The 19116-nt window shown below is 36.3% G+C and overlaps 1 protein-coding gene across 3 annotated transcripts in view; it reads left to right on the plus strand.

The window, feature by feature from the left end:
- Positions 1-19116, plus strand: part of TRIM33 (tripartite motif containing 33) — a 141887-nt gene that overhangs the window by 114131 nt on the left and 8640 nt on the right. For all 3 annotated transcript variants that reach the window (XM_020908277.2, XM_020908288.2, XM_070463877.1), the window contains exons 11-16: positions 192-392; positions 8912-9044; positions 11658-11721; positions 13972-14131; positions 15496-15845; positions 18131-18254. In XM_020908277.2, coding sequence (XP_020763936.1) covers positions 192-392; positions 8912-9044; positions 11658-11721; positions 13972-14131; positions 15496-15845; positions 18131-18254 — 1032 coding nt within the window. The remainder of the gene's footprint in view (positions 1-191; positions 393-8911; positions 9045-11657; positions 11722-13971; positions 14132-15495; positions 15846-18130; positions 18255-19116) is intronic.

The following is a 19116-nucleotide window of genomic DNA, read 5'->3' on the forward strand; positions in this document are numbered from 1 at the left end:
AAAATGAAATGGCTAAATTTGAATTTTATTTTTCCTGTGTAAGTTTGAGAGGGCCTACTTTGTCTCTCAGCCACAGGTATCAAACACTGAATTTGTGTATCTTTATTAAACTGAAAATTGTTGTCAAGATACTGCTCATATTAGGCCATCCTGGCAGACCAAGTAATGATAACATCTTCTTTTCCTAACAGCATTCAAACCCAGGGCATGCTGGACCCTTTCCTGTTGTGTCAGTCCATAACAACCCAGTCAATCCAACCAGCCCAACTACAGCTACTATGGCGAACGCAAATCGAGGCCCCACCAGCCCATCTGTTACAGCAATAGAACTAATTCCCTCAGTTACCAATCCAGAAAACCTTCCATCGCTGCCAGATATTCCACCTATACAGGTTTGTATTTAAGTTGAATGAGAGATTTAAAACCTTGTGTTAATTAAGGAGTTGAGTATATATTTCTGGTTGCTTTTGTATTTTTTTTTTAATTCAGCTGCAGTGTTTCTTTTGAAATTTCAAAAAAATTTGGTCTAAATATGAATTTTAAAAATTTACATGTGCTAGACCTAGTACTTCTCAATATTTTAAAGCTACAGGGCGTCAGCTTTGCTTATCTATCATCTACCAACAGGCAAACCTAGTGTTTAATGCAGCACTTTTGCTTCATTAGATCCAGAGAGAAGGTTTAGATCCAGCGAGAAGACCCAGGACCAAAATAAATTAAATTTTTGGGAATCTTCTGTTAGGTGCAAAAGAGACTTATGCAAATAGGTTCAACTGAGAAAGGAGGTTGGAAGGTTTAGATATCAGGCATGTACAGGGGTGGTACTGAGAGAGGAAGTAATAGTGAGGAGTAGAAGATGGGCAGGATGAGTCTCTGAGCTGTTGTGTCCCTTTCACCTATTTTTCTGAAGAAAAATGTCATTTGGTGCCTCCTAAAATTTTATAAGGGTATTTGAATTAAAAGCATTTTTAGAAAATGAAATATAAAACTTGAAGGTTGTATTGAGTCATCTCATGTATAGTATGAGTTATTCAGAGTCAAGGGTCACTGTGGGAGCAAGGAGCAGTGAAATCACTCAAACATTAGGACCTGTGACTCTCGTGGCTGCAGTTTAGTATTATGTATTTAGTGGATTTATAGTATTAGTTTTAAAGGTTGTTTCCATAACTTCAGAATTGTTTCAGAATCACTAACTTGTCAATTCTCTTAATCTGATTGATTCCCTGGTAATAGGAGAAATCTTTTGCCTAAGTGATTGGTAGGTGTAGTAGTGTTGAGAGTACTGGACTGTACAGTATAGAATTTTGGAATATATCAATAAAAAATAAAATTTGTAAGTTGTAAGCTTATAATTTATAAATTTTCAGTTTAATGCTTGAAATCATCTCATATGGTATCTGTAGTATCTCTATGTCATGAAAGAGAGAGAGAGGTTAGTTACTTCTCAGAGTCACCCAGTAAATGGTAAGTTGCATTTCAAAGCCTAGCACCTGATTAGAAATCCATTTCTCTCCCACTGCTGTCCATAGAGATAGCAGGGAGATGGTTTGGGATTGTAGGTGTGGAAAAGTAGAGTATTGAGGGGCTCTGGGCAACCAGGGATAGGTAGGTACAGTGTTAAAGGAGTCGTTCAAGCACTCATTGCATGCTGAAGATAAAAGGAAACAAGACTTGGTTCCAATTCTTAAGAAACTTTCAAAGGGAAAGAAAGTTGCTAATGTCAAACTTAACATAATTTTCTAGGGCCACTCTAACAGAGAACAGATGAAGGAAGGATGGATGCTCCACATTTTTGAAAAGCCTGGGTATCATAAGGCAAATAAGCCCTTATTAGACTTTTCTTGTTACCTTGCGCAGGAGCTTTGAAATCAAGACAAGAAGTTCCAGCATATATCCCTTCCCATCTTTAGTTTTTCTAAGTGTGATAGGAAGAACAGGATCCATGTTTTCTGTTATGAAATTTTTCTTCCCTGCAGACATATGGCCTAACTTTATTTTTATTTACTGTTTTATTAAAGTATTGTCTGCTCTGAAAAATTTAGATATAATTCTCATACCATGAAATCCAACTTTTAAGAAATGGACAGTATAGTCCGTGGTTCTTGGTATATTCACAAGATTGTACAACCATCACCACTATCTAATTCCAGAACATTTTCGTCACCCTAAAAGAAACTACCCATTTGCAGTCACTCTCCATTTCCCTTTTTCCAGTCCCTAGAAACCACAAATTTATTTTGTTCTTATGAATTTGCATATTCTGGACATTTTGTATGTATGAAATTATGCAGTATGTGGCCTTTTGTTTCTGACATCTCTGACTTAGCATAATGTTTACCAAATCCATCTATGTTGTAGCATATATCAGTACTTAATTCCTTCTTTTGTCTGAATATTTTGTTCTGTGAATATACCAAATTTGTTCATCCTTCCATCAGTTGATGGACATTTGAGTTTCCACTTCTTGACTCTTAGGAGTAATGCTGCTATGAGTATTTGTGTGTAAGTTTTTGTGAACATAGATTATCGGTTTTCTAAATTTCTGGGAGTGGAATTTCAGGGTCATAGAAGTTTTTGAGGAACTGCCCAACTCTTCACAGTGGCTGCACCATTTTATATTCTCACCAGTGTCCGTGTATGAGGATTTCAGTTATTCCATATCCGTGCCAATACTCTGGGCTTCCCTTGTGGCTCAGATGGTAAAGAATCTGCCTGCAATGCAGAAGATGGGGGTTTGATCCCTGGGTCGGGAAAATCCAGGAAATGGCAACCCACTCCAGTATTCTTGCCTGGAGAATTCTGTGGACAGAGGAGCCTGGTGGGCTACAGTCCATAGGATTGCAAAGAGTCGGACATGACTGAGCAACTAACATGCTTCCTTTGCAAATACTCATTGACACCTGTTTTTAAAGCAGTTTGAGATGGTTACCACAGAAGTACAACCAAAAATAGGAAGAGAAGTAAACCTTTAGTCTCTTGAAGAATTGCATACTTTTTCTCCTACCCTGTAGTTTTCTATGGTGTAGTGAAAAGAAGTGTGGGGGAGGTTACACAGGAAGCAGACAAGGGAGCATTAACTGTGCAGTGCAGACAGGAAATAAATACAAAGCAATCTCAGGTGTTCATTGATACATCTTAATACTGGTCATTACAGCTATCCAGTGTAGAGTAGAAGTTGATTTAAATAGACTTCTTCTCTATTTTTTTATTTCACTTTACTATTCATCTCCAGAAGAATTGTAATATGTGTTAGTAATTTTGACTTTGAGGGACTATATGATGAACCTAGATTCTTTTTGAATAGTTAAGTGAATATTAGATTCTGTTCAGAATAGATTTATTAAACAGTAGATGTGTTAAATTATTATTACTAGATTATTAAACAGTAAATGTGTTAAATTCTTTGTAAACAGTTTTCCATACTTGACATAGTAATTTATTTGGATACTGTACTGGATAATATGAAGTCTTGGGAAAACCATATGTGTCTTTCTGGTATTCATATGTAAATTTAAATGTTATAGAATACCCATTCTGTACTGTTTCTGATAGTGGTTGTCTTCCATCTTTACCAATGTGATAGGTAAAAATGATGTTTGTTGATTTCATTTATATTTCTTTAATTCGTGTGGTTTTTTTAAATCTTTTTTTAGGTTCATTGATCTTAAAAATGTTTATTGACTTATTAGTGGCTGCACTGGGTCGTCTTTGCTGCATGGGCTGTCTCTGGTTGTGGTGAGCGGGGGCTACTTTAGTTGTGGTGCTTGGACTTCTCATTGTGGTGGCTTCTCGCGGAAGAGCACAGGCTCTCAGGCACGAGGACACACAGGGTGTAGACCGTGGGCTCAGTAGTTGTGGCATGTGGGCTCCGTTGCCCTGTGGCATGTGGGATCTCCTTGGACCAGGAATCAAACCCATGTCCCCTGCATTGGCAGGCAGATTCTCAACCACTGGACCACCAGGGAAGTCCAGTTCATTGATTATTTACATTCCTTTGTAGATTGTCTTTTTCCTTTGAATTCTTAGAAATTATTTATATAACACCTACCTGTTCCATGCCGTTATTCAAGGACACTTAACTAACATTGGTTTAATAAATACGTGAATTAATATTTTTCCAGTTAGATTTGTGACTTTAGTTATAGTGACTCAATACATGCCTGATGAAACATCGAGATAAATACTTGCACTGGCATTCCCCTGTTGGTGCTGTAGTGACATCAGAGAAGCCCTTTTATGTACTTGAAGTTTGCCTCTTCCTAATATTTTCACTCTTCTAACTCTAGGGTTGTCACTAGGGCCAGAGATACAAACTGTAGGTGGGAGAGTATAAAAGGAGTGGCAATAGAAATAGATAACATGGACCTTTCATGTCTGTTTTGAATTCTCTTATCCACTCCTTTACGTTTAGGTGAGATATAGCTCAACTTCTGTCTGTGGCCCATATTGGGAACTGCTCCTCCTCACAGATTCTCTAGGTAACTTTAGTTACAGCTAGGGATTTTTTCCTGTAGTTACAGCTTAACAAGTGAATCCTTGGCCAGTAGCAGTGACCATTGAGCAGGCACAACTCTTCATATCTCTTAATCATCCCTCTAGCTAGCCCACAGCATGCTCTCACTTTCTGCCTTTTATTTGGAACATTAAAGGGCTTTATGAGAAAGGCCTGTTTACCTTTTTTTAAAATTAAGGTATGATTGACTTAGTTTCAGTTGTACAACATAGTAATTTGATATTTATATACATTGCAAAATGATTACCACAGTAATTCTAGTTAACATCAGTCACCATACATAAAAATTTTGTGTGTGTGAGAGGAGGACTTTGAAAGTTGCTAAGAAAGTAAATCTTCAGATATATAATAGAGTATTAATAATAGTCACCATGCTGTACATTACCTCCCCATGATTTATTTTCTAACTGGCAGTTTATACTTTTTGATCCCTTTTACCCACTTACCACCTCTGCCAACCACAAATCTATCTGTATTTATAAGCTTGTTTCTATTTTTGTTTGTTTTTAAATTCCACATATAACTAAGACCATATGTTATTTGTCTGATTTATTTCACTTAGCTTATTCATTCATTTATTTTACTTAGCCATTCATATTGTCACATGTGACAAGATTTCCTTTTTATGGCTAATATTTATTCCATTGTGTATATGCGTATATCACACTATTTTATTCATTGATCTGTAGCTTTGTTTCTTCATCTATTGATGGACACTTAAGGTTATTTTTATATCTTAGTTGTTATAAATAACGTTGCAGTGAAATGGGGGCACATATATGTTTTCAAATTTGTGTTTGGGGTGATTTCCCTGGTGGTCCAGAGTTTAAGACTCCATGCTTCTCCAGAGGGCACAAATTTGGTCCCTGGTTGGGGAACTAAGATCCTGCGTGCCTTGATGTGGCCAAAAAATTAAATTTGAAAAATATTAGTGTTTTTGTTTTCTTCATGTAAATACACAGAAGTGAAATTGCTGAATCATGTGATAGTTCTGTTTTTAACTTTTAAAGAAACTTCTATACTGTTTTCCATAGTGAATGCACCAATTTACACTCTCACTAAGTTCACAAGGGTTCCCTTTTCTCTACATCCTTACCAGCACTTGGTATCTCTTGTCTTTTTGATAATAGTCATTCTAACTAGTGTGAAGTGATATCTCATTGTGGTTTTGATTTGTATTTCCCTGATGATTAATGATGTTGAGCTCCTTTGCATGTACCTGTTGGCCATCTCTATGTCTTCTTTGGGAAAATGTCTATTCAAATTCTCTGCCCAGTTTTTAATTGGATTTTGGGGAGTTGCATGTAAGATTTTAGTTCCCTGATCAAGAATCAAATCCACATTCCTTGCAGTGGAAGCAGAGTCTTAATCAGTGGACTGCCAGGGAAGTCCCTAGATGGTTTAGTTTTTTTACTGTTCAGTTGTGTGAGTTCTTTATGTAGTTTAGATATTAACCCTTTATCAGATATATGATTTATGGATATTTTCTTCATTCAGTATGTCTCCTTTTCATTTTGTTGATGATTTCCTTTGTTGTGCAGGAGCTCTTTAGTTTGAATGTAGTCCCACTTGTTTAATTTTGCTTTTGGAATCAGATCCAAAAAATCATTGCCACAATCAGTGTCTAGGAGCTTATTACTGCCTATGTTTTCTTCTAGGTCTTACATTCAGGTCTTTGAGTAATCCACTTTGAGTTGGTTTCTGTGTATGGTGTAAGATAATAGTCTAGTTTCATTCTTTTGCATGTGGCTGTCCAGTTTTCCCAACACTGTTTATTGAAGAGACTATCCTTCCTTGTTGTATAGTCTTGGTTCCTTTGTCTTATATTAATTGACCATATATGCAGGAGTGTATTTCTGGTGTCTTTATTCTTTTCCATTGATCTGTATGTCTGGTTTTATGCCAGTATCGTACTGTTTTAATTACTGTGGCTTTGAAATTCTGGCCTATGATGCCTCCAACTTTCTTCTTTCCCAAGATTGGTTTGGCTATTTGTTTTTTTATGGTTCCAAAGAAGTTGTAGGATTGTTTGTTCTGTTTCTGTGAAAAATGCCATTGGAATTTTGATAGGGATTGCACTGAATTTGAAGATTGCTTTAGTTATTATGAACATTTTAACAGTATTCTTCAATCCACAAGCCCAGAGTATCTTTCCATTTATTTGTGTCTTACAGTTTCTTTTATCAATGTTGTACAGTTTTCAGTGTATATATCTTTGACCTCCTGGTTAAATTTATCCCTAGGTGTTTATTCTTTTTCATGTGATTTTATTTTTTAAGTACTCTTAAAAATTATATGTATTCATTTTTTAAATTTTTGGTTGTGCTGAGTTTTTAGTTGCAGTGAGTGGGGGGGGCTACTCTTTTGTTGCAGTGAATGGGCTTCTTGTTAAGGTGGCTTCTCTTTTTGCGGCGCACAAACTCTATTTATTTATTTGGCCATGCCACGCGACTTGCAGGTTCTCATTTCCCTGACAGGAAATTGATCTTGGGCGTGATAGTGAAAACCTGGCATCCTAACCACCAGGCAATCCAAGGAACTCCCCTGGGATTGTTTTCTTAAATTCTTTTTCTGATAGATCATTATTAGTGTACAGAAATGCAACAGATTTTCATATATTGATTTTTGTCAACTTTACTGAATTCATCTATTCTTACAGGTTTTGGGTGAAGTCTTTAGGGTTTTCTATATATAACACCATGTCATCTGCAAATAGTGACAGTTTTACTTCTTTTCTTACCTGGTTGCTCTGGCCAGGCTTCTAATACCATGTGGAACGGTGGTAGTGAGAGTGGGCCTGCTTGTCTGTTCCTTATCTCACAGGAGAGGCTTTCACTTCAGCTTGTCACTGTTGGGTATGATGTTGGCTGTGGGCTTATCATAAATGACCCTTGGTGTCAAGGTACCTTCCCTCCACCTTGTTGATAGGTTCAGCTTGTTTTTATGATGAAAGCTGTTTACTTTAGGAGAGTCCTTTCTTGCCTGTAGTATGTTGTGGGCTGCTTTGTTCTGATCATTGTTATGTCAGTCCAGTTCTACCTTGGTTTATATTTGTAGCTTTTCTTCAAGATTTGATGTCACTCATTCCTGTTTTATAGCCTTGAAAATCAGTGTGATTTTGAGGGGAAAAGGAGAGTGAGAAGTAAATGTGCCAATATGTCTTCAGTTTTCGGGATTTTTTTTTTAAAGACTTTTTTTTTGGCTGTGGTGGGTCCTCATTGCTGCCCGTGGGCTTTCCAGCTGTGGTGAGAGGGAACTGCTCTCTGTGGCGTGCATGGGCCTCTGTGGCAGTGGCTTCTCTTGTTGCGGAGCGCAGGCTTCAGTCATTGCAGTGTGTGGGCTCAGTAGTCGCAGCTTAGGAGCTCTAGAGCACTGGCTCAGTAGTTGTGGCACATGGCTTAGCTACTCCACAGCATGTGGGGTCTTCCTGGACCAGGGTTTGAACTGTCGTTCCTTACATTGCAAGGTGAATTCTTAACCGCCAGGCCCCAGTTTCCTGTTTTGAAAGAGAAGTAGATTTGCCTAAAAAGTGATCTTGCCTCTAGTAAGAGAAGATTAAAAGAGGCAGGTATGGGTAAAAGTAGATCAGTAAGTAAGCAAGAAGATCAAGAAGATGAGCAATTATTTAGTTAATAATTTGACCATTTCTGATATGGAATAGTGTAAAATTTTTCTAAAGGTAATTTTCATAATTAAATATTTTTTGCTACTACTTATTTTTCTACATAAATATTTTTCCATTTCATCATCATAGTTCTTCCTTGTGAGTGGGATGTTTAAAGATAGGGAACTGATGTTCACATTGGGAACTAGCCTAAAGTCACAGTGCCAGGTCCTCTGGCTTTTAACTTACTGCATCCAGTGTGCTAAAAGGTCTTAGTTTTTCTGTTGAATGCCTCCTTTTTTGTGTGTAATAAGGGACCTTATAACTCAAGCTAAAGGCTTTCTGTTGAGTAATAGACTTTTCAGAACTTTTAAATTAGATACGGACATGATCAGGTATCTAATTAGTTGAATGATTTTGGCACGACCATGGATGTTGAAATAAAGTTAGGGGGATGCTAGGGACAAAGATGCTGAAAACAGGATCCTACATCAGCCTTGAGAAAAGGCAAAAGTGTAAGGGTGTGTCAGAGCTATTTTCATAGTAAAACACAAGGGATTTAGTGGGTTATTGGGCTTTGTCTGGAGCTGCCAGGTATTTATTGAATCGTTTTAATTATAGCTATATTTGCATAAACTATATTGTGTGGGTCTTCAGGAGGATAAGGAAGCAACAGTTAAGCTGAGTCTGATATAGGATAATCTGTTTTAGTAAACAGTATAAATGATTATATTAATGAAATAAGTTATCTGCTTTAATCAAAGCAAATTTATCTTTTTGTTCTTTTTCTTTAGTTGGAAGATGCTGGTTCAAGTAGTTTAGATAATCTACTAAGTAGATACATCTCAGGCAGTCACCTACCCCCACAGCCCACAAGCACCATGAATCCCTCCCCAGGACCCTCTGCCCTATCTCCAGGATCATCAGGTAAAGTCAGTTGAGGTACCACCTCATTTCTGTAACACCTTAAAAAAAAGTATCTCTCAGTGTATGTATTAGGGTTCTCCAGAGAAACAGGACCAGTAGTAGAGGGGTGTGTGTGTGTGGGGAGAGAGGAGACAGATTAAGGAATTAATTGGCTTATGTGATTGTTAGGGCTGGCATGTCTGCTGGGCATGTCAGGAGAGTAGACACCCAGGGAAGAGTTGATGCCAGTCTTGAGTTGAGGCAAAATTCCTTCTTGCTCTAGGGAACTCAATCTTTTAAGGTCTTCAACTGATTAGAGACCCACCTTCATTATGTTTTACTCAATATCTACTGATTTAAATGTCAGTAACATCTATCATGTTGATGCAAAAGTAATTGCGGTTTTGGACCTTGACTTTAAATCATTATAACTAGGCTCAAACACATCTTTATTAATCAAAATAGGAACCATTACAATCAACACATTTTTGCCAATGAGAAATAAGTTTGTTTATTCCTGTAGCATAAAAATCTGTGCTTCAGGATTCAATGAACTCTTGGTAAAGCATTTTCTGCCTCCTGCTGGTTGTGGAAGCATTTTCCCTGCAAAAAGTTGTTGAGATGCTTGAAGAAGTGGTAGTCGGTTGGTGAAAAGTCACCTAAATATGGTGGATAAAGCAAAACTTCGTAGCCCAATTTGTTCCAACTTTTGAAGCAGTGGTTGTCTGACATGCGGTCAGGTTTGTGGAGAAGAATTGGGCCCTTTCTGTTGACCGATGCTGGCTGAGGCATTGCAGTTTTTGGTGCAGCTCATCGATTTGCTGAGTATACTTCTCAGATGTAATGGTTTTGCCAGGATTCAGAAAGCTGTAGTGGATCAGACCGGCAGCAGACCACCAAACAGTGACCATGACCTTTTTTTTGGTGCAAGTTTGGCTTTGGGAAGTGCTTTGGAGCTTCTCGGTCCAGCCACTGAGCTGGTCATCACCAGCTGTTGTATAAAATCCACTTTTCATCAACATCACAATCTGATAGAGAAATGATTGGTGGTGTTGCATAGAATAAGAGGAAACAACACTTCAAAATGACAATTTTTTTGATTTGTGGTCAGCTCATGAAGCACCTACTTATCAAGCTTTTTCACCTTTCCAATTTGCTTCAAATGCCGAATGACTGTAGAATGGTCGATGTTGAGTTCTTTGGCAACTTCTTGTGAGTTGGAACAGGATCAGCTTCGATGATGACTCTCAGTTGGTCGTTGTCAACTTCCAATGGCCGGCCACTACACTCCTCATCTTCAAGGCTCTTGTCTCCTTTGCAAAACTTCTTGAACCACCACTGCACTGTATGTTTGTTAGCAGTTCCTGGGCCAAATGCATTGTTGATGTTGCGAGTTGTCTCTGCTGCTTTACGACCCATTTTGAACTCAAATAAGAAAATCTGCTTAAATTTTGTTTTTGTCTAACATCATTTCCCTAGTCTAAAATAAATATAAACAGCAAGTAATAAGTCATTAGCAAAAAAAAAAAGTGAGAAATGTGCATTAAAATGATGTATAACATAACCACATTTATTTAGAATGTATTCCAGTATCAAATGGCAAATTTCAACAATGCAAAAACCAAAATTATGTTTGCACCAACCTAATAAATACCTTTCCACGAAGAACTGGGTACCATATTCTAGTCAAGTTGAGACATAAACTTAACCATTATAATAATATTTTTTCCCTGATTGCTTTAATTATTTTTCTTCAAATGTTGTTGGCAGTCTTCAATGAATTGAAATAATATGTATCTGTGGTGTATGCTCTTTAGAAATCTGAGGTTCCCCTCCCTCAACCTCCAGCTATATTTATGTTTTTTGCTGGATTTGTAGATGTATTTACTATCCATGCCTTCTATTTTGCAGTACAGGTTGTCAATTGAAGAATTCTTTGGTTTCAACTCGAGTTTAAAACACTTTGTTAAATAATGAAAAAATTGAAAATTTGTTCAAAAAGCAAGAAATGAAAAAGGGCAAGTGAATTTTCAGTTTGCAGTTAAAATGTGGCCGATCAAGTCCATGAGATACCCAGTTTTATTAACCCTATCACATGAACGAATGATTAAAGCAGCTCGAAATAGATGGACACTGTGGAAGTGGTTATGGAATGTATTTTTCATGTTTCTTCCTGAAACATACCCCCTCATTATTTCTAGAGTTAGAACAGTTCAGACTTAATGATGCATCTTATGAAAAATCCACATTTAATACATTTTTTGATTAATACTATTTTTAAGGTTTAATGAATGTATGCCAGGACTTTTAAAGAATAATTAATATAGGTAGGATATTTATCAAATGACTTTGGGTGGGATCGCAAATAGCTTTCTCTTGATATGGTAGTTTCCATTGATTGAATAGTGTTGCTCTGAGAGGATTCTGAGAATGCTTTCTGGGCTCAGCTAAAAGAATCTGATTGACAGTTGCCAATGATTACACATTAAATCCTTGACTTACAGACTAAGACTAGGTCTGATTTCCAAGAATTGCTGAATTGCTTTATAATAATACTTGAATTCTCTAGTGGGTAGATAGAATTCTGAATTTTCTTACCTGCATAGATATTCATTTTGACTTATTAATTTTCAGGTTTATCCAATTCTCACACACCTGTGAGACCCCCTAGTACTTCTAGTACTGGTAGTCGAGGCAGGTGAGTATTACATTAATAGCTTTTTTATTTTTATTAAGAAAAATCAAATATGTATTTTGAAAAATAGACTATTATAATGAACTCCCATATACTTTTCAGCCATCGTCAACAATGATCAGGTTATGGCCAGTCTTTATTTATTCTATACTCCCACCCATTCCCCAAATTTATTTTAAATAAATTTCAGACATTTTGTCATTTTATTTGGAACTGTTTCTGTATATATCATTTAAAAGGTAAGGATTTAAAAGTTTCATAACCATTACACACCTAAAAAAATTTGGTAGCTAACTCTAATCAGTAGAGCTCTAGTTAATGTTCATATTTCCCAATTTTTCTCATAAATACTTTTTTTAAAAATGATTTTTGTTTAATCAGATTGAGATAGGTCCTATACATTGCCATCAACATGTACAAACTCATTGTATTTGTTGAAGAGAAGTGTATTGTTTTTCTTAAAGAGTTTTCCTCATTTCCCCATCTTTTCATGTAAAAACTACCTTTTGATTTTTTTCTCTGTATTGCTATTTAGGTCAGGAGGTTTGATTAGGTTCAGGTTTGATTTGAGGGAAAGGGATGGGGATAATACTTCACTGTGGTAATGTGTACTGTCAGGGTCACAAAACATAGATTTTTTTGTGACAGCAACCATTGATTGTCAGTGCCTCAGCTTTGTGTTTTCTGGCTTGAAAATGATATTTTAATTACTGTATTATACCTTCTTTGAATACTTCTGTAAAGAAAAATTTTCTGCCAACTATTTGATTATTGGAAAGGCAGAATAAATTGATTCTCTGTATTTACCTATTTTAATAGTAATGAGTTGATTCCCAGCACCCTCCAGCAGTGACCAATGAATATTAACTTTATGAGCTCATATATTTAAACATATTTTACATATTTTAATGTTATAGATGTTATTTTTATTGATGATTAAATTGTTCCATATTTGGCTTGTCAGAACTTTTTCTTGGTTATGTTGCTATAACCCCAGTAGTCATTTAAACATTCTTGTTTCCTGTTGTGAAATGATATCACATGTTCATCTTAGACAAATAGCTGATCTCAGGCCTGAGGCAAGAAACGTATAAGGAATCCTGGTCATATTAGTGGGGAAATAAATGGTGCTTTAAGACAACCTTGTGAGTACTAGGGGCTACTGAATTCACTGCTACTGAATTGTTCATGGTTTCTTTTACTTTTTTGGTGGACAGAGAGCTAAGATATTATAGTGTGGGAAGAGAGAATGTATTGTGCTGAAGGTAAACTTAATAAATATTGACAGATTTTTGTTTTTAATTTGAATGATTTAGTGCAAAGTAAGGATTTTATTTAAGATGCCTTGTTTTTCTCTTTATATGTATATGCATTTTGAAGACTGATTCTATATTATTTACTTGTTTTTAAATTACACTTTAAATAATCAGTACTTTTAGTAGAAAAGTACAAATTGAGTGAAAAGGGTTTTCATTTTTGGCAGTGATACAGACTTAGAGTTAATTCACTTCTCTTGCCGGTGGTTTGCTCTATGATCTAGATAGAGCCGGTTAGTCACGAATCTGTCCCTTTTAGCCTTTGGTTGTTGTTCAGTCACTAAGTCGTGTTTGACTCTTTGCAACCCCATGGACTGTAGCATGCTAGGCTCCTCTGTCCTCCACTATCTCCAGAGTTTGCTCAGATTCATATCCATTGAGTTGGTGATGCTATCTAACCATCTCATCCTCTGCTGCCCTCTTCTCCTTTTGCCTTCAGTCTTTCCCAGCATCAGGGTCTTTTCCAGTGAAGTCTGCTCTTCACATTAATTCACATTAGGACTCAAAAGCTGAAATAGTGATTCCTTTGGAGGGCACTTCATGGACCACTGTTATTGATGTTTCCTTTAGATGTTTGGAGATAGAGAACAATTTAAACTTCTATTATATTTAGAGAAGCAATCACTATACTAGTAGCCTAGGGAAGTGATCATTTACTAGATCCCCTAAATGATGTAGTGTAGGTTCCTCAGACGATGAAATGTGTTTAGGGTCTCCTGAAAGATTGATAAACGTTTTTTAAGATTTGATGGTATGAGTTTATAATACACTCCTCTTAACCATATTATGAAGTATCCTTATCTGCTGTGAGCTTAACAAATTGCTTTTACTTTAATTAACATTTCATATAACTTAATGAACTTTGCATATAATTGTTTCATGTAAATGTACACGATGCAGTCAAACATACGTGACCTTTATTTGTTGTTTTTGTTAGCTGTGGGTCATCAGGAAGAACTGCTGAGAAGACCAGTCTTAGTTTTAAGTCTGATCAAGTGAAGGTCAAGCAAGAACCTGGCACTGAGGATGAAATATGTAGCTTTTCAGGAGCTGTGAAACAGGAAAAGACTGAGGATGGCAGACGGAGTGCCTGCATGGTAAGGTTCCAGGGGAACCGTTTGGTGATGCCAGGAGGTCCCTTCACTGATCCTTTCATCTCTGCCTCTATGTCTGGATAGTGATCCTGTGGACCTGTATTCATTTCTAAATTTTTGTGCCTGGTATAAACCAAATATCTCTTTTTCTAACTGATCTTTTTCCATCTAAGTGTCAACTGTAATTGATCAGAAAAGACTTGTATTAAGAATTCCTTTCAAGCTATCTTTTGGTTTGTAATTTGTCATGTAATTTTGCCGTGATCCTAAATTGGGTTCTATCTTTTTCTAAATTTATTAATCATTTCATTAGTCACATTGAGTCTCAAGCCACAAAAATCGTTGGCCATTTTCCTGCACCAGTGAGTTCAGGATTAAGACTGCTGACATGAAGTTTAATGCTCAAAAGAGTTTTGTAATGAGAAGATTGCCTTTGGCCTATGAATTATTAATAGTTTTTAATCAATTTTTAACCAATTCCTCAGATGGAACATTTTCTAAAATTTATAATATAGAATGAAGGCAGGCCCAAGTTTCTCTTCATTTAGAAATTTTGATCTTGGTTCTTTTCTTTGTACCTACAATTTATGTCTTAATTTTCTATGTGGTTGGCACATAGAAATTTCAGCTCTGTAGATTTAGAGAGTATTGTTATCTCTTCATTCATTCAGAATTTGGTTTGGAAAGTTCCCCTGAAAAACAGTGCAAAAAGGTGGTGAAAGATTTTACATTGTCACAGTCTTTCTATATTAGTAGGATGATAAGTGGGTAGAAGAATATTTCAAAATGTTTTTTGAAAGCTATGTGACAAGTAAGGACCTATCATGTAGGAAGCACAGTGAACTGTATTCAATATCTTGTAATAACCCATTGAAGAAAAACTGGAAAAAAAGCACATATATAACTGAATCACTTTGCTATATACCTGAAACCAACAACATTGTAAATTAACTATACTTTAATTAAAAGTAATGGTTAAAGAAAATAAAGCCAATAGAAAGGGGGAAAAAATCTGCGCAACAGATTCTTGAGTGAAAAATTAGTGTATCATAGCCAGCTGTCTATAGGAGAATACCCTGATACTTACTTCCCAATCAACATGCTTAACAGTTTAATTCCTTTATTACCAAGTGAACCAATACTATAGTGACTGCTCCCTAAAATAATTCATTAACATGCCAAAATAATTTGGGGTTTTTTTCAGTTTTTATGTTACTAATATGATTTCAAGCAATTTTGCAATAAATTACAAAATAATTTTAAGTTCTGTCAGTATATCATGTTGTAAACACACCCACAGTAGCACACACAATGCATACCATAAGGATTAAATGATTCTTCAAGAATTTGTCCTTGCTTTGTTTTAGTTGAGCAGTCCTGAGAGTAGCTTGACACCACCTCTTTCAACCAACCTGCATCTAGAGAGTGAGTTGGATGCATTAACAAGCCTGGAAAACCATGTGAAAACTGAACCTGCAGATATGAATGAAAGCTGCAAACAGTCAGGGCTCAACAGCCTTGTTAATGGAAAGTCCCCAGTTCGAAGCCTCATGCACAGGTCAGCACGGATTGGAGGAGATGGCAGCAGCAAAGATGATGACCCAAATGAAGATTGGTGTGCTGTCTGCCAAAATGGAGGGGATCTCTTGTGCTGTGAAAAATGTCCAAAGGTCTTTCATCTAACTTGTCATGTTCCAACACTTCTTAGCTTTCCAAGGTACAAGTGAAATAACTGATTTTTTTGTTGTTGTTTTTTATAAGCTAAAAAAATAAAGTTATTCTGGACAGATGGCCTCCTTAACCAATGCCTAGTATTTATATAAAACAGAGAGCCTGTTACTCCAATGTGTGAAGTGAAGTGAAAGTTGCTCAGTTGTGTCCGACTCTGCCACCCCATGGGCTGTAGCCTGTCAGGCTCCTCTGTCAGTGGAATTCTCCAGGCAAGAATACTGGAGTGGGTAGCAATTCCCTTCTCTAGGGGATCTTCCCGACCCAGGGATTGAACCCAGGTCTCCTGTATTGCAGGCGGATTCTTCACCACCTGAGCCACCAGGGAAGCCCATTACTCCATTACATTCTAGAGAAATTAACAGCTGAATGAAGAAATGTCCAAGATCTAAGTTGTACATTAGTGATAAAAAATAGACTATTTACTCACCTTCAGTTTATACTTCATATAAGCAAATTAGATGAACCTCTAAATTATGAGGAGCAGTGGACTAGAGCATTGAGAAACTCAGTTGATTTCCTCTTGAAGATAATTTCTTAATCTGTTGCCATCAATTTTGATAAGGCCTGTAATAATTATGAATAGTATTCAGTTTTAGGCAACTCTATTGGCTCTTACCAAAAACTTACTTTTTTAAGGTTTGAAAACTCTTGGAAGGCGTTTTAAAGAAAAAAATACTTTGTGAAAACACGTTTAATGTCAGGTTTTTTTAAGAATAGCTTCATCTTCACTATTAGAAGCAGTTCATTAGTAGTGCCTGCCTGAGGCACCATGTGCAAAGTTCTCAGACTTTTTCCTTGATCCTCTAGTTGGAATGTCTTTTAGTTATTATAGAGTGGAAAGTTACCAAGTTCCTTATTTAGAAGAGAATAACATGGGGTAAAGATAAATAAAGATTTGGGCAGCATATGAGCACTGTCCCCGGATTGTATGACCCCATGGCAGGTAAATCTGGTTTCAAGCATTAAAATATTAATTGATGAGTACTCAGTACAAGCTGATGATACCAGCTAATACAGTAGAACAAATATGCTGGGCTTGGTTATGATGCCTGGAGTCTCGTCATAATTCTGTAGTGAACTAACTAACTTGGACACTTCACTGATTTTCAGGGATTAGTTTCTTCATCTATCTACAAGTAGTAGAATTTGGATTAGAAAAGCTGTTTTTCTCCCCTTCCATTTAACATATTTATGTTTATGCTATTTCATCTCCAGTTGATTTCAGAGACCATAAAATAGTAGAATCATACTTAATTCTTTGAGCCTTCCTTCTTCTCCATCTCTAACCTCAAAATTTTTTAAGTGTCCTTGGGAAAGCTCGGCTTCTTTTTGCCTCTAGATGAAGATTCACATTTTCTCTCAGATTCCTAAGAAGCAATGATTTTTGTTGAGCAGTGCTACCCTTTTTGAAAAATTCAACCTTTAGGATTAAAAAAGTACTGGGTATATAGGAACAATGCCAGAATATTTTTCTGAGGAATTGTAATTTTACCTAAATTTTAGAAGGTAAAGTCACTTACCATAGCTGTATTAAGAGCCGCCTTTTTGTTTCCTCTTTTAAAAAAGAAAGGCGTTGGCATTTTGGTCTTGAAATTAAAGCTTTTCATATTTTTGTTTCCTTTGGATAGTAACATCTGCTGGAACGTTAGAATTTTGCCATGAAAACTTTCTCTCTGAAAAGGTGACACAGTGTTAGTATAATCCTTAGAATATATATGTAAATGAGGGAGGGAAAGGAGAAAATGCATACAAAGGAATCAAATTGGAGTTTATAGCTTGATAGAAATCCTGATGTTAACAAAACTATTAACTGAGCAGATTTAAAAGACTAGCTATGAAAAAAGAATTGTTCTATTTTTGGCATTGCATGCCAAAACAAGATACCTGAGGACCTGTGTATCCTGTATTCCTTTCTTCTTCGTGCGTATGAAGTCACTGTGGTGGTGATACTGGAGTCTTGAAAAATTGGTCTTATGCTGCAAGTGCTGATCATCAGCTTTGTGCTATGATGAGACCCATCTTTAATGGAGGTAGTGGTTTTATATTGCTTTCCAGAAGGCTTTTCATTCAGTTGAAGAATGAAGACATTTTGGGACGCTTTTAATCACATAACTTCATTTTATGAGATTTCGCAAAAATAGTACCTGAGTTCCACAAAAACTGGAAAAGGAAAGAAAACAAAGAAACTGAAGACTTACCTCTAGAGAACTAGCTTTCCTGGAGTGAGTTTTGTTATAATTACGAAGACTGATTGCCTGTTTCCTTCTTTAGTGGGGACTGGATATGCACATTTTGCAGAGATATTGGAAAGCCAGAAGTTGAATATGATTGTGATAATTTGCAACATAGTAAGAAGGGGAAAACTGCACAGGGCTTAAGCCCCGTGGACCAAAGGGTAAGTGTCAAGTTGATTTGTTATTAGGTATTTTGTAGTTGTCTGTCTATACATTTTTTTTTCCTTCAGTGTAACATACATATAACCTGGTAAATTTTCATATTTTAATCACATTATCTGATGGTATATACGTTCATGACTTCTGAAATCTTTGTCTCTAGACTTTAGAGCCCTTAGCTCTAGGCTCTTGAATTTTGCTTTCTCACACTTAACATTTCCCAGCCTAATCTTGATTTCTTATCCTGTCCTTCAAAAAACAAAGGCAAGAAAATAATGACATAAAAACTGCTTTCCTGTCTCAGTAATTTCCATCATCAAATAGTACCACCAGTCATCTCTTGCTCAAGCCAGAAATTAGAAGATCTCTTCACCAAACTTCCTGATTCTACTCTTGCCCCTTACAGTCCATTTTCTACGCAGTACATTGTGTTCTTTTTAAAATATGTAAACAGGTCTGTCGCTTCCATGCTTAAAATCCTCTAAGCACCCATCCTATTAAGAATGAAATCCAAAATCCTCATTATTTCACTCAGATTTCTGCTGATCTGTTCTGTACTCTGATCTCCAAAGACAGAATATCTTTCACAGACTTCTGTTACAGTTATGTTTGACTTTGATCTAATGCATAAATCCATCTTCCACTATCTTTGAGGAGAAAGTATGTGTTTAGAATGTTAACAGAATATTTCTGATTGTATAACAAAATTCTTGAATTGGATTAAGAAGACAGTTTTTATTTCATTTTGAACCTGAGTGGAATCCTTTCAAGAAAGGGAATAGCATGTGTCTTGCCTGCCTTGGGAAATTAAAATGAGTAGCAATGGTTAAGAGGTAATAGTAGGTAAATAAGTTATATACAGTA

This window comes from Odocoileus virginianus, unplaced genomic scaffold (genome assembly GCF_023699985.2).
Source record: "Odocoileus virginianus isolate 20LAN1187 ecotype Illinois unplaced genomic scaffold, Ovbor_1.2 Unplaced_Contig_8, whole genome shotgun sequence".
Taxonomy (NCBI): Eukaryota; Metazoa; Chordata; class Mammalia; order Artiodactyla; family Cervidae; genus Odocoileus; species Odocoileus virginianus.